The sequence below is a fragment of the Macrotis lagotis genome, chromosome 2 (assembly GCF_037893015.1).
Source record: "Macrotis lagotis isolate mMagLag1 chromosome 2, bilby.v1.9.chrom.fasta, whole genome shotgun sequence".
Classification (NCBI taxonomy): Eukaryota; Metazoa; Chordata; class Mammalia; order Peramelemorphia; family Peramelidae; genus Macrotis; species Macrotis lagotis.
Window position 1 is genome coordinate 338,175,387 of NC_133659.1, and position 15,608 is coordinate 338,190,994.

The 15,608-nt window shown below is 47.3% G+C and overlaps 1 protein-coding gene across 4 annotated transcripts in view; it reads left to right on the plus strand.

Moving 5' to 3' along the window:
* BRD1 (bromodomain containing 1) overlaps positions 1 to 15,271 on the plus strand; it is a 66,239-nt gene extending 50,968 nt beyond the window's left edge. For 2 of the 4 annotated variants that reach the window (XM_074227253.1, XM_074227252.1), the window contains 5 exons: positions 4,040 to 4,175; positions 5,701 to 5,822; positions 10,745 to 10,854; positions 12,621 to 12,775; positions 13,308 to 15,269. In XM_074227253.1, the coding sequence (XP_074083354.1) occupies positions 4,040 to 4,175; positions 5,701 to 5,822; positions 10,745 to 10,854; positions 12,621 to 12,775; positions 13,308 to 13,491 (707 nt within the window). In that variant the 3' untranslated portion in view covers positions 13,492 to 15,269. Of the gene's footprint in view, positions 1 to 4,039; positions 4,176 to 5,700; positions 5,823 to 10,744; positions 10,855 to 12,620; positions 12,776 to 13,307 lie in introns of all 4 variants that reach the window. The other 2 variants (XM_074227254.1, XM_074227251.1) reach the window with 2 other exon arrangements.
* The last annotated feature ends 337 nt before the right edge of the window (positions 15,272 to 15,608 follow it).

Below are 15,608 nucleotides of genomic sequence, written 5' to 3' on the forward strand. Positions count from 1 at the left end.
GGGTGGGTGCTGGGAGGGACACCCCAGGGGTAGGCAGGCTCTTCTGGGAGGTGTGGAGGTGAGGGAATCCCTGATGGACTGCTGGTGGCTTGGAAGGGGCCACTGAGTTCTCTTGGGTCCCTTGGGCAGGGTGGGATCGTAGTGGTAGCATTAGGCCAGTCCTGGGTAGGGGCATTCGTGGGGATGCATCCATGTGAGTGGGTCTGATTTGGGAGGAAGGGGTGATGTCATGCCAGACTTGGAGGCTGGCTCCCTGCTCTTTGACCTTCCAAGTGGGGTTTTGTACCATTAAGGCCCAGTTTGCCCAGAATGAGGGAGTCATGGTCTTGGCACTCTTGGACTATGGGAGTGAGGAGGAAAGGGGCTTTGTGCTTGACTGGGTTTGGGCAACGTGGGGCTTGGGGAGTATCCTGGGAAGACCACAGTTTCTTCCCATTTAGGGAGTAAGTGTTTGATTTGAGGCTTCATGGGTGGCGGGCATTTTATCCCTGCTTTCCTCCTGTGAGATGTCTGCAGAGTAGCTTTGTATGGTTAGTGGGCTTTTTGTTTTTGCTCAATTTGGGAGTTGAGCTCTGCTCCTGGAGCCCAGGGAGGAGGAGAGACCTAGGCTTTTTGTGCAGGGGGCTGGGGGTCTGATCCCTGGCTTTCTGCTCTGGCTTCTCAGAGACCCAAAGTTTGCTCCCTGGGTCAGGGGAGCCTGACCTTGCCTGTTGTACAGGGTTCCCCGGGCTTGAGCTCTGCTTCCAAGCTGAGGATACGGTCCTTGTGACTGGCTCTTCGATTTTGGGCCTGGGCTGTGCTTTAAGTGCCTGCTGCTGGCTTCCCGGTTCTCCTGCCTATGCTGGGCTTCACGCCCCTTTTTCCCATGGGAGAGAGACCTTTTCCTAAATTTCCTCCTGAAAATCTTGAGCTGTTATAACTGGCACTTTGGGGCCTATTTAGAGGCCTCATTTAAAGTTGTTTCAGAAAAATCCGGGAGCTTCCTAGCCCCTAACCACCATCATTGCTCACCTGGGAAGTGTGTTGTGTCATTTTTCAGAAGTGTATTAAAAAAAAAGTTTGCTCTTCCCTTTTGTCTTTGATACCAAGGACAAGGGGGTTTGTTGGAATCCCCCTCTCCCCAAGCAAGAAGAGGGAAGCCAACTGATGGCTTTCCCCACTTGGCTGCCAAGCAGAATATTCCCATCAGCCCCATGTTCCTGCTTTGGTTTGGAGGGCTCTGGACCACATCCTCATGCTCAGAGTCAAGAATAACTTAGTTCTTGTCTTGATTTGTATTTGAGTTCCTTTTATATTGTCTTATGCTAACCCTTCTTGAGAGAAATGTGGGCCGATAAAACATTTGTACCCACCACAAGTTGCAGCTCCTGGGACACAGAGGGCGTGGGCCTTTCTTTAGCATCCAGTCAGGTTTTAAAGATCAGCCCCCCTTCCCAGGAAATAGAGTACTCATGGAACATGGGCCAGATGCTGCCAGCTTGCCTTTTTGAGGGAGAAGAGTTTGAGAGACTGAGGAAGGAGGAGCCACCATTGGTCATCTCCCACTTGAGTGGGGTTTTGTTGATGGTCTGAGGAGTGGCTTCAGATGAAATCCTGATCCCTCCCCAAGCCTTTTAGATATTGGGATGGCAGAAGGAGGGAGGGAAGGAAGAAATTTCAGCCCCTGCTTGAGCTTGGGGGTGGGCTTTTCTTGTTCCTGCTGCTGCTGCCAACAAGGCTTAGGAGGAGGCAATCTTCTTGTGTCGAACCCAGAGAGGGTCTATGGAATGCATCTCGGATGGTAATTTGCCCATAGATGACAACAGGGATGGGTCATTTTCAGACCCTCTAGTCTGGAGGGCAGGACCTCCAAGTCATCAGTGACCTTTCTTTGGCTCTGTGGAGGATTAGTTGAGGGGATGGGCAGGTGGCCAAACGGGGAGTGGAAAGCCAGAGTCATGGACTAGCTGGGCAGCCCTTGGCCAGTCTGTTTACCTCTGCTTACCTCAGGTTCCTGAGCTGTAAAATGGGAGTTCTGCTATCCCCTTCCTCCCTGAGGTGCTGGGAGGATCACACAAGGTAACAGGTGGGAGGGATTTTTCAGTCACTGCTGGGGAGGCTCATCCCTTCTGCTCAGTCACTTTGGGAATCCTTGACAAACTAAAGCATTTACAGAGACATTTCTGAAGAAATATTCCCCGGAGATTTCCCTGTAGGAGTGTTGGATGCTCTGGTGACGGGGCCTTGTGGAGGGGTCTTCCTGTCACTATCCCCTAGCCGTCCACAACTGGGAAGTGAAGAGAGCTTGGACCATTCCCTACTGCTGCCTTCCCTCTCAGTGGCCTTTTGGCCTGGGCACTGGCCTGGATCTGATTCAGGCCTCTATTCGAAGGGATCATCCATTGACTCTTAGCAGGATGTGGAGGGCCGAGCTGGAGTCCAGGGTTTCCAGGAAGATGGGGACTTTGTGGAGGCCTGTCCATGGTACTGGCTGGGAGTTTTATTTTTGCTCTTTGGTTTCTGCCTTGGTATTTTAAAAAAAGGCAACAACCAAGTTTTGTTTACCTAAGAACAGCCACAAAAAATGTATTTTGTAAGTTTGAAATTAGGGAGATCTTTTTTTTTTTAATTCTGTATTGGACAAGTTAGGGTTCAGTAGATAGAGCTGCGGCCAGAAGCCAGGAAAGACTCCTCTTCCTCTGCAGAAACTGGAGAAGGAAATGGCAAAACACTCCAGTCAGTCTCTTTGCCCTCAAAAAACCCCCAAATAGGTTTATGAAGAGTCAGATACAATGAAAAATGACTCATTGACAGTAGTAGTTTACAGATAAACTTGAAACGTGAACATTTTGTTTTAAGGAGGCTGTTTGATGCCAAGAAAGATAAATGGCATTTCCCCGTTTTTGCGGGTGGGACCACAACTGAGAAATTAGATATTTTTGTAGTGCTTATTTTAATGATCCTCTCAGACTTTTGTTTTAGTTGACTCCATGACCAGACCCCTTAGAAAGTCTGTACTGTGCCAGCCAGCGATGCTTAGACTTACTCAGGGACCCTGGTTCCTTCTAGCCAGTGGTCAGGTTGTCTGGAGAACAGGTGCTCTGTCCTGCCCTGCCCCACCCTGGCTCAGGTACCATAACCCTCCTCCTCAAGTGCAGCGCTTGGGGCCAGGCAGCTCTTCTGGTTTACTGCTGCCTTGGCAGAGAGAGGGAGGGAAGCAGGGAAGCAATGAAGGCAGGAAAAGAAGCCAAGAAAGAAATCAAAGGTTCCCACTGCCAGTGGCCAATAGGGCCCTAGTGGAGTGCAAGGGCAGAGCAGCATCCCTGGTGACCCAGCTTTAGGAATTCTAGGGTCACAGAATTCACCTGGGGAGCTTCCTGTTAGGCTTGGGGTTGGTCTAGGCCCAAGAAAGGGTGTGTGAAAAAATGCCTTTTCATCTTGGCCCTCTGACTGGAAGGGAGGAGACTGCCTGTCGGGCTCCAGCACTGTTCTTAAGGCAGGGGGTGCCCCAGGAGGTTGGACCTTGCCCTTCCTACCACTGGCCACTGCTGACCATGATCTAGAACTCTCCTGGATGGAAAGCAATTGACAGCAGGGTCACTAAGCTGTTGGGGGATGGGGGAGTGGTTTTAGTGGTCACTAGAGGTGACCCTTGCAGAGAGCAACAGGAAATGAAGACAAGGTCTGGTTGAGGAGCTGGAGAGGGAGAGAGACAGACAGACTGATGGAGGGGGAGGAGGAGCAGCGAGGGAATGGGAAGAAAAGGGAGAGAGAGAAGGGGCCATGGAGCTCCTCTCCTTGCCATAGAGTTTCATTTGAACTGTAAGGTCCAAATACAGCTAGGTGTGAGGAAGGATGATGTGGCAGAGATGGCTCTTGGTTGGAGGAGCCTTTGGAGACCAGAGCTGCTCCAGCAGCCAGACGACTGTGGCATTTGGGTCCTAGACGCAGAGCTCAGGTTGGCTTGTGGGGGGGTTTCCTGCAGTCTGTTTTCTTGGCTCTTGGTGGCCCCGCTGCCCAGGCTCAGCTGTACCGGGCATTCTCTGTGTTTGTCTTCCAGGTCTGTCCAATGGCTTTGGAGGTGAAGCCAAGGAGCCAGAGCCGGATGATGGCCCTGGACGGAGAGTGGAGCCCCGACGCCGCTGTGCATCGGAGTCCAGCATCTCCTCGAGTAACAGCCTACTGTGTAACTCCAGGTGAGCAGGGATGAGGACCCTGGGAAGGGATGATGTGGGGTGGTGGGGAAGGGTGATGACTTCTGGCCCATGAGGCAAATCTGTGTGGCTGGGCCTGAGGCACAAAAGGCCTCCTGGAGATGTCCAGAAGCCACTCTCTGACTTATGTAGAACTTGGGGTTCTGACCTTCTGTGCCTGCCTTCTCTGCTGGTTTTCACATCTTTTCCCTGTTACATTTTGAATGTTACTTTATTTTTTCCAATAACTTGCTAAGATTGTTTCCATCATTGATCCTTGATTTACAAACTTTTGAGTTGCAGTTTTCTCTCTGTCTCCCTCCTCATGACAGTGAGTCATTTGATAGGTTATACATGAACCATGTATTCCAGTCGTGTTACACATTTCCATAGTAGACTTGTCATGAAAGAAGAATCAGAACTAAAGGGAAAAAACTGAGAAAGAAAAAAGAATAAATAAAAAAAATAAAATAGTGACTTTGTTCTCTCCATTCAGACTCTTTCTCTGGTGGGTGTGGCATTTTCCATCCCAGGCCTTTTAGAATTGTCCTTGATCACCGAACTATCACAGTTGATCATCCCCTGATTCTGCTCACTTCTTGTAGCATCAGTTGTCTAAGTCTTTCCTGGCTTTTCTGAATCCTGCCCCCATGATTTTTTTTTTTTTTTTTTTTTTTTTTTTTAGATTTTGCAAGGCAATGGGGTTAAGTGGCTTGCCCAAGGCCACACAGCTAGGTAATTATTAAGTGTCTGAGGCCAGATTTGAACTCAACTCCTCCTGACTCCAAGGCCAGTGCTCTATCCACTGTGCCACTTAGCCACCCCCATGATTTCTTATAGAACAATAGTGTTCCCCACATGTTGTTTGGCCATTCATGTTGGGCATCCCCTCAATTTCCATTTGCTTGTCACCACGAAAAGCTGCTTATAAAGATCTTTGCACATGTGGGTCTTTCCCCCCTTTTTATAATCTCTTTAGCATTCAGTCCTAGTGGGTCAAAGGGCTTGCACAGTTTGCTAGCGAGCCTTTGCAAACAAGGTTGGGTTGGTTCACAATTCCACTCAATCTAGTGGGTGTGAGGGGAGGGGGTACCTCAGAGTTGTTTGAATTTTCAGTTCTCTAATCAGTATGGATTTAGAGCATCTTTTGTATTCTTTTATCAGGTGATAGAGCTTTTCTGGGAGGCTGACCAGAAAGTCCAAACCTTTGGGCCTCTCTTCAGCAGTGTTATGGGTGTCCAAAGTAGCCAAGGGATTGGTCCCTGGAGAGGGATGCCAGCCTCAGGCCCTGTGCCCATCCTTGTGCCCCTGGCTCCTCCATGGATGCCTACAGTCCCTCAGGTTGTCCTGACACTACCTGGAGCATGGGGAGGAGAGTGGCTGCTAGCTTCGTCTAGTGCATGGTCTCTTTGACCCTGATGTGGGGTGGCTTCCCTCATCCCTCACTCCCCAGGACCGATGCCACGTGCACAGCAGGGACCCCTTACTTCTGACCTTCTCATTTGATGTACCATTTGTGCCGTTTCAGCTTACCAAAGTGTGGCAAGGGGAAGCCGGCTCTGATCCGAAGACACACGCTGGAAGATCGGAGTGAGCTCATCTCTTGCATCGAAAATGGAAACTATGCAAAAGCAGCAAGGATCGCAGCTGGTCAGTACTTCGAAGTCCCTCAGGCTCATGCTTTCTATGGCATCTGTGACTCCTCACTCTCCCTCACCCCACGCATCCAGACTATTGCCTTCTTTGTTATAATCTCACTGTCGTCACCTTCGTGTAGGCCCCTTTTACCTTTTTGCCTGGCCTCTTATGGTAGCTTCTCTTTGCCCCAGTTTCCTCCCCATTTCAGCCAATCCTTCTAAGTGCAGCTCTGACCATATCACATTCCTCCATAAATTCTAGTAACTCCCTTTTTTTTATTTCTGTTTTTATTTTTTAAAAATATTTTAAGGGGCAGCTAGGTGGTGCAGTGGATAAAGCACCGGCCTTGGAGTCAGGAGTACCTGGGTTCAAATCCGGTCTCAGACACTTAGTAATTACCTAGCTGTGTGGCCTTGGGCAAGCCACTTAACCCCATTTGCCTTGCAAAAACCTAAAAAAAAACTTTTGAGTTTTACAGTTTTTTACCCTGATCTTACCCCCCCCCCCCCCCCCCGAAGCCAATTTGTCAGTCCCTACATTGTTTCCATGGTATGCATTGATTCAAATTGAATGTGTTGAGAGAGAAATCATATCCTTAAGGAAGAAAGATAAAGTATAAGAGATAGCAAGATCAGACAATAAGATAGGTTTTTTTTTTTTTCCCCCCTAAATTTAAAGGCAATAGTCCTTGGTCTTTGTTCAAACTCCCCAGTTCTTTCTCTGGATACAGATGGTATTCTCCTTCGCAGACAGCCGCAAATTGTCCTTGATTTTTGCACTGATGGAATGAGTCCCTCAAGGTTGAACTTCACTCCCATGTTGCTGTTAGGGTGTACAGTGTTTTTCTGGTTCTGCTCATCTCACTCAGCATCAGTTCATGCAAATCCCTCCAGGCTTCCCTGGTTTCTAATAGAACAATAGTGTTCCATGACATACATAGACCACAATTTGCTAAGCCATTCCCCAATTGAAGGACATTTACTTGATTTCCAATTCTTTGCCACCACAAACATGGCTGCTGTGAATATTTTTGTAGAAACTCCCTTTTCTTTTTTTTTTAAATTTATTTTTATTAAAGATATTATTGAGTTTTTATAATTTTTCCCCCAATCTTGCTTCCCTCCCCCCGCCCCCCCCATGGAAAGCACTCTTGTCAGTCTTTACTTTGTTTCCATGTTGTACCTTGATCCAAATTGGGTGTGATGAGAGAGAAATCATATCCTTAAAGAGAAGAGAAGTCTAAGAGGTAACAAGATCAGACAGTAATATATCTGTTTTTTTCTAAATTAAAGGGAATAGTCCTTGCACTTTGTTCAAATTCCACAGCTCCTTATCTGCATACAGATGGCACTCTCCCTTGTAGACAGTCCAATATTGTAGAAATTCCCTTTTAATAAACTCCAGGAACAAATAGAAAATGCTCTGCTGAGCTTTTGGTCTTCCTTTCTGGTCTTCTTACACTCGAGCCTCCTCCATGTCCTCTGTGACCCACCAATGGGACCTTCTTGCTGTTCTCATCCTCCCAGCCTACCTCTTGTCTTTTTCTTTGGCCATCCCTCTGTTTGATTCTTCCTTGTCTCCTGAATATAGTCTGCCTTTTGCAAGAAGTGCTTCTAACCTCTCTCAGTGCCGGGGCCTTTCTTCTGAGATTACCTCACAGGAAGACTGTGTCATATCCTTGAGGTACACATTAGGTGCTTATTAAATGCTTACTGCTACTCCTGGTGGTATTTCATGGCATCACATTAGTGGTGCACAATATGTGCTCTTGGGATTTAAAAGAGTGAGATAACCCCTGAAGGGGTCAGAATTGAACTTACCTTTGAAAGATGGTGCTGGGGCAAGAAACGGCAAGGAGGACAGAAGTCTTTGAGGGGAGACATTGAGTTAAGATTGTCCAAAGTTTGTTTTGTGGGAATAAATCGGTGACAAAAGGCAAGAGAGGAAGAGGGCCTCGCTAAAGACCTATGGAGAAGCCAATCGTGGGAAGACTGTCGGTGGCCTTGGGCTGCATTACATGACCTTGGAGTCTTCGGTGTTGGACTGAGTTCTGTGTACTCCATGCTACCTGCTTCAGCTGCTTTCTTGGCCATTCCTCCAAAGGAGGTCTTCCCCTGCTTGGAGTCTGTACTCTCCTAACTTTCTGATGGGTTTAAGACCTATGGGTTCCTGCGGACCTTGTTTAGCTGATCTGCTGAGATGGTTTACCGGGGTGTGGCTGCTGCATGTGCAACAACGTCTTGGAGCTACAGGTGAGAGATGGGTCTCAGTGGATACCAAAGGAGGATGAAGAGCCAGAAAAAGGACTTGTTAAGCCTTCCCCCGGAGGGGCTTGGAACACCCCAGTAGTGTAGACCAGAGGACTGCTCAGAATCACAGAGTGTTTTAGGCTTGGCTGCTAAATGTTGTCTAGGGACCAGTGAGGAACCCAAATCCCATCTGTGTTGACATTTTTATTCTAAGGGAAATCAGAAATTAAAAGCAAGTTGGAGTTAAGTGGAAGGGTTATACGGTTCTCCTTAGAAAAGTAAAGCAGTCAGGATAGTTGATTTTGATTTTCTCTTGGTAACAAGAAGTCTTCTCATGGGTTATTTAGTCTCTTCCTCTTGTAATACTCCTGATGATGTGTTTGGGAGATGAAAAAAATGGAAATAAGGACAGCTTAGCTTAATAAGTTAGCCAACCCCTGTAGGAGATGAAGTACATCAAGTTGTTAATGTCCTTAGGGTCTTCATGAAAAGGTGCAGATGGAGAACATTGATCAGGAAAAAAGGAAGGAGCAACCAAACCAAACCTGGAAGCCCATACCGCTGCAGCATGAATATTTTCTTCAAGAAATGCTGATTGATAGGTCCTTCATGTTCCAAATAGGAGCTCATTATATCAAAAGGAAATGGGTTACACTTGAACAAATAGATAAACAGTTTCTTGAGGTGGGAGTCAGTTCTGTTGTCATACTACTGTCTTAACAGAACAAAGATTGAAGTTGGTTCAAAAAGGTAAGACACAATTGAAGCCACTCAGTCCTAACATAATGAACAAGTTGTTGAGAAAAGGACATAGACTCTGGTGATTATAATTTCATTTCAGAGATTAACCAATAGACATCAGCTACCATCACAAAATGATGGAAACTTTTAGGAGTACCTTTGTCAGGATGCTGTGGGCTTAGTTACTTGGCAAGTGTACAGAAATGGCAGGCAAGCAAATGTAGTGAGATGGTAGGCAAAAGTTTTGAATATAAACTTGTTTACAGAATCTTGCAGGGCAGGAACAATCCTGGCATCCTTAACCCACAACACAGAACTGCATTGGTTGTTATTGAAAGAAAGTGTGGTGAGAGAAAAGACATAACAGTCACCCAGATGACATTTAAGGACCAAAAAAGATGGAGAAGAAAAAACAGAAGGAAAATGGAAAAGATGTGTGGAGTTCTTTGTAACCAGCAGTGTTCATTATTGGTCAACACAACAGTTGGCTCAGAACCTAAGCAAGATGAGAAGGGGGGGCGGTCTTGATCTGGAGAGCAATGCTAGAAAAAGGCAGGCAGGAAGAATGCAGAGAAAGCAGCTACTGGCCAGATGCCCCTCCTGGACGTCTACACTGAGCACAATTGTAGATCCTAGACTTCTGCTCCCTTTCTCATCTGACTTGGCAAAATCATCTGTCACTATATCAGGAAGAGGCCGTTCATACAAGATGGCGCCTGTAGACCATGCCATTGTTGTCACCCCCAGGATCCACTGAAGTAGAGAGACTGGCATGTGAATGCCTCTGAGCTTCAGGCTGGCTGGGCAGAAGCCTTGTGGTGAGTGGAGCAGAGTGTTCCTGAAGGATCTCTTCCTACATGGCTTCATCCATCCAAATTATTCAGGATTTCTTGAAAGATAAAGTCACAGAAAGCCTTCAGTGATCTGGCCATACACAGCAGTGAAGTTGTAACACAAAGGACTTGGTCCCATTCTTCATGCAGGGAAAATGCTGGGGGGAGGACTGCTCCTTGCCCACTGCTCATCTGTCCCCAGGTGGGGAACTTTGAAGGCCAGCACTTCCCTTCTGTTGATTGAGGCAGTCCTCCCCTCTCATCTTCCCATCTCACCTCCCTCTGAGATGCCCGGCCTGTCCTGCCTGGGCCTTGTTTGGCTCAGCTTCTTCATGGAGCTGTGTTCCCTTTCACCTGGAGGACAGTGTCCCCTCCTGATGGGTCTCTTGCACCCTATTGGGGAGGGGGATGCTCCTAACCTCGGGGTAGATGGAGTTGAGACCCTTGATCTGGAGCCTTCCTAGCTGAGGTGAAGACCAGGAGGAGCTGAGCCATCTCTTGTCCTTTTCTCATGGACACTGGTTTCCAGAAGAATATTCTGTCCTCTCTGGGAGCCTGGGGTGGCCAAAGCAAAGGGGTCTCTTTGGGAGCAATGGACATTGGCTCTGGATAGTGAAGGATTTTCATCTTCAATCTCTTGCTGTGGGGTTGAAGGTGGTAGGTGTCACCTTGGTTGTAGTTACCAGGGTCTTCATCTGATCCCTGGAAGGGAACTGGCAGAATTGTAGGGTCATAGGTTCGAGAAGGTTCAGGGCAGCTTAATGAAAGTCAAGGGGGGGCAGCTCTCCTCATCTCATCTATTTGCGGGGGGTTGCGGCATGAGTGTAAGGGGACTGGAAGGCCAAATGCTGGAGAAGAGTTGGGGCTGCTCTAGGTGGCATGTGTGTGCTGCTGCTTGGGAATAATTAAATGATGTTAAAGTCAGAGCCATAGTTCTAGTCTTTCTCATCTTCTCTTTCCATTGCTTTCAAGCAGTGCTTCTGAGTGCTCTTCCACAGACCTTGTGTGCAAAACACCCCCCCACCCCCTCCGTGGCTGGGATGGGGGCCAGGGGAGTGATGCTCCTGCTCTCCATTTCCATTGACTTGTGGTTTTTCTTCTCCCCACTTAGAAGTTGGCCAGAGCAACATGTGGATTTCAACTGACGCAGCGGCCTCTGTCCTGGAGCCTCTGAAAGTGGTGTGGGCCAAATGTAGCGGATATCCCTCCTACCCTGCCCTGGTGAGTGGGGGCTGCCTTCCTGCCCTGAGGGGCCCAGGGTGCTGGTGGGGCTGGAGCCCTCTCCCTAATATCACAAAAAGAAATGATTTGGTTGTGGTGCGTAATAATGTTTAGAGGAAACACTGATTAATGTTGTGATTCTCAAGTGTCTGCTGCACCAGGTCTCTGCTTGTGGGAGATGGAAAGCAGCAGCAGCAGTCCCTGCCCTTGTGCAATCAGGATTTCCACTGGGAAGAAGGATATTTTTTTTTTAATTTAAATTCATTCATTTGTTATTTCAACTATATGCAAAAATAGTTTTAACATTAACCATCTAAAAATTTTATTTCATTTTATTTTCCTTTTCAACTATATTCCAAGGTAGTTTTTACTAATCATTTTTTTTTTGCAAGGTTTTGAGTTTACAATTTCTCTCCCTCCCACCCCCCTCCAAAGCAATCCAGCTATAGGCCCTGCATTTGTAACCATGCTAAACATACATTGAAATTGAATGTGACATTCACCTTCTTGGAAGATTTTCATATTTTCTCCCTCCCTCTTTTTTCTGCTCCCCCCCCCCCATTTCTTGACAGAGGGTAATCTGCTATGGGTTATACATGTATAACTATAAATATATTGTCATATTATTCATGTTGTGAAAGATAAATAGGAGCAAAAGGAAACAAAAACCCATGAGAGGGTTAAAAAAAACAAAGCATAAAACAAAATTTTTAAATGGAAAACAGCCTGCTGGGTGTGGATGGTATTTTCCATCACAAGTTCTTTGATCATGGTACTTGTAGGAAGAGTTAAATCCATCATAGTTGATGATCATACAGCATCAGTTCATGCTAGTCTTTTCAGGCTTTTCTGAAGTCTGGCTGCTCATGATTTCTTGTCAAACAATAGTTCTCCATCACATTCATGTGACAGTTTGTTCAACCATTCCCCTGTTGATGGCATTCCTTCAATGGACTCTTCCCCATGTGGGTCTTTTCCCCTTTCTTTTGATCTCTTTGGGAATCAATCCTAGTAGTGGTGTTTCTGGATCTAAGGTATTTACAGTTTTATTGGGCGTAGTTGTGAATTGCTCTCCAGAATGGTGGGATCAGGGTTGGGGGCTGTTCTCTAGAGGGGCAAGCAACTAATGGCCAGGGAGCTGGGAGAGACCTCCTAGAGAACACCGGGAGGGGAGCTTTCCAAACAGGTGAAGGGAGGGCTTTGGGAGCTATGGGAGGACCAACCAGTGAGCCAGGATGGAATAGCCAGGCAGGGGCAGGGGAGGGGTTTGGAGAGAGGAGGGGATGGGACTGATCATGGGGCACAGGTACATGGGACTTTATGAGCCAAACAGGACTTGAATTTGACTCCTTAAATTTGACTCCTGGTGAGAGTAGGGAGCCCCTGGAGCTGACCTAGCAGAAGGTGGCCAGGTCCAAGGCAGGCTGCCCCAGGAATAAAGTGAGGGAGGTGTTGTTCATGCATTTCCTTGGGAACTGAATGGCAGGCTTTAGCAATCAGGTGCCAGGGACAAGTTTGAGGGACCCATCTCCTAGTTAGAGTTCTTGGCATGCTGCATTGCATTTCTTTCTCTCTTTTTGAAAGTCTTTGAATGCCTCTTGTTCTTCACTGTAACCACTCTGTTTTCATGCCCCCAGAGTCCTCCCCAGCCAGAGCCGAGTCAGCCTACTCCCACATGGAACGAGAAGATGGGCAGGGGTGTGCCCACTGATGTGGAAAGGCTGTGCATCCTCTCATCACTCTCCTCTTGCTCTTCCTCTCTTCAGATAATTGACCCCCAGATGCCCCGTGTGGCTGGCCATCACAACGGCGTCACCATTCCGGCCCCTCCCCTGGATGTGCTCAAGGTTGGAGAGCAGATGCAGACCAAGGCTGACGAGAAACTCTTTTTAGTGTTGTTTTTTGATAATAAAAGAAGTTGGTGAGTTTGCCCTTTGAAAGGCTGTGGGGATGTGTAAGATGGAAGGGCTGGCACTGTCCGGTGCAGGGTCCTTGGGGCCAGATGGTGGCATCTCTGCACCCCATAGAAGGCATTGGGACCTGAGGGTGGTGAGCAGGATTCCAGGCTGGGATCGGGATGTTACTTTCAAATAGGCCATTGGACATTGGGCCTGGAGAGAAGTTTAGTCTTCAGGGGAGGCAAGAATAAAGTGCTTTGGGGGCTAGTTTGTTAAAAGAAAGATGTTTGGGGGAGTGGGTGTGGGATGACATACCACATGAGAAATCAAGGTTAAAATTAAAATCAGTAAAATATCATTTGAAAGAACTTTTGATTTTGTGAGTAATCTGAATGCAGAAGGCTGAGGACGTCCTGTGCTTGGGATGAGACTTGGCCAGGAAGCCCTCTTTGTTTGAACAGGCCCGAAATGGACAGTCTCCTTTTGCATGGGGTGAGTGTCTGGTACACTGTTGTTCCCCCCACCCTGACGATCCCTCTCCTCCTTTTTTTAAAGGCAGTGGCTCCCGAAATCCAAAATGGTCCCCCTTGGAATCGATGAGACGATAGACAAGTTAAAAATGATGGAAGGCCGGAACTCCAGCATCCGCAAAGCTGTGAGGATTGCCTTTGATCGTGCCACCAACCACCTGAGCCGTGTACATGGCGATCCGGTCAGTGACTTCAGCGACATTGACTAGGTGCCCGGCCCAGCCGCGACCCCGAGCAGGCCTCAGGGGGCTCGGACTCTCTACTTCCAAAGGAACGTCCTGAAGATCTAGCTCCGGAATCATTGATGGGCTCAGTGGCTGAGCGCCCAGCGTGCTCTCTGCTTGCCATTGCCCGTTGATTAATGATTGTATCATTGCGTTGCTGCCGGGAGGAGCCTTCACAACCCTGCTCCAAGTGTCTTTGTCCATAGTGTCCCTAAACCGCTGTACATAGGTGTATATTGTTCAGAACTTAACTTATTCTTGGTTTTTAGTAGAATTTCCTTCATTCTTTCTTTTGTCCCCAGCTGGGGGGGTGGGGGTGGTTTTACTTCCATGTTTTCTACCTGAAACTGGGTACCTGAGCACCACTTTGCGGCCCCATCCCACTGGAGATCCCGGTGACATCCCAGGCGTCTGTCGGCTTCAATCCTCTGGCCCACAATATGGTGCTGCTTCTTCTTCCTTTCCTGGGTCTGTGGCTTTTTTTTAAAGACTTTTGAATGTTTTAATAATTTTTGTAAATCATCCTCTTTGCACAGAGTACCACTTATTTAATAAGACTGATGTAAATTTACAATGACAAAAAAAGTGTATTTTAAGAAAATGACCTTATTTTGAAGGGTCCTCTGTGGAAAGAGGTGGAGAGTCAATTTATGCTATGTACATCACTTGCAAATCACCAAAAACACTCCATTGCTGCCCAGAATGGCTCGGGGAGCCCCTTGGTCTTTCACACGCTTTTGTTTGGTGTGGCTCTGAGCCCCTTATTTTTTCCCTGATCTTTTTCTCACCTAGCTCCCTTCAGAATCTCCTTCCATCCATCTCCCAGTGACTTCGTTTTTTTTTCCCCTTAAGTGTGCCTCCCTGTGATTTATTTATTGTAGAAAGTATTAATTTGCTTTATAATGAAAAATAAATTTGAAAAAGTCTATTGATACGCATTTTTATACAGGCACATGAGCGTTCAACTTGCTATGGGAGAAACTTGTATCACAGTTGTTGTCGAAAAGGACCCGGTGGCTTGTGTGTGATTGGGTTTTGTACCTTGTACTCTTTTGTTTACAACGAGGGGATTTCTGTAACGCGTTTTCCTTTAGAATCCTTTGGTAGCAATAGAAACTTTGGATACCTTTTTGTATGGTACATGTGATGTATATAGAATTAGGACTTTATTTTTATTTTTAAGAGGTAAAGCATTATGTTAGGGCAAGAGGAGGGGGGGGGTTTCCAGAACTGCATTTTTTATATTAAAAAATAAAGTCAGGATTTGGATCGTTGTCGCCACTTTATTCTTAATGTTCATTGAAATGCTGAGTCGGCAGCAGTGGGAAGACAACATCATGTCTGCCGGAGGACGGCTCTGTCGTGGAACACGTGCAGCGTCACCGCTGAACTCTCCCGTGCCGTGCGTGGGCTGCCGTGTCTGCCCCCGTGCTTCACCAATGCCTGCAAAGACCATTGGTGCCCAGCTGCTGATACCGGGTTAGCAAATGAGGCAAAGCTTGTATTTTTCATCTTCAGAAGATTTAATCGGTTAGCATTTGTCCTTGTTTAATCTCAGATTTTTATTTTAAAGGGTCATTCAGTTACTTTAAAAAATAGCTTTTGATGTTCTTTTTTAAATTCTCCATTGTTTGTAATACCCCCTTAGAAGCTTTGAAAATAAAAAAAAATTCTTTACTCCTTCTTGTCTTCCCTTTGGCAGACGTCTTGTCTCCCAAGCAGCTGCTGCGTGGGATCAGCTCATGTTCTCCTCCTCCTCCTCCTCCTCCCGCTGGACTTGGGCCGAGGTGGGTGGGTTGTGCCGGCTGTGACTTGCCCAGATGGCTGGGCCACTCATCTCTGTGCTGGGCACTGGGGGTGTGAGGACTTAGAGAGCATGGTCTGGGGGGATGTCAGGAAGGAAAGACCTGAGCTGAGCCTCAAGAGAAACAGAGACCATGCCAAGCAGTGGTGAGGGTCACGGATGATCACCTGGCCAGCTTGGAAGGAAGGGTGGTTTGGTGATAGGTTCACCAGGCTGTATTTTGTCCTCGAAGCCCTAGGGAGCAACCTGTTTGAACCTGAGGAGACCAGGTGAAATCTGCAGTTTAGGAATGTCCGCT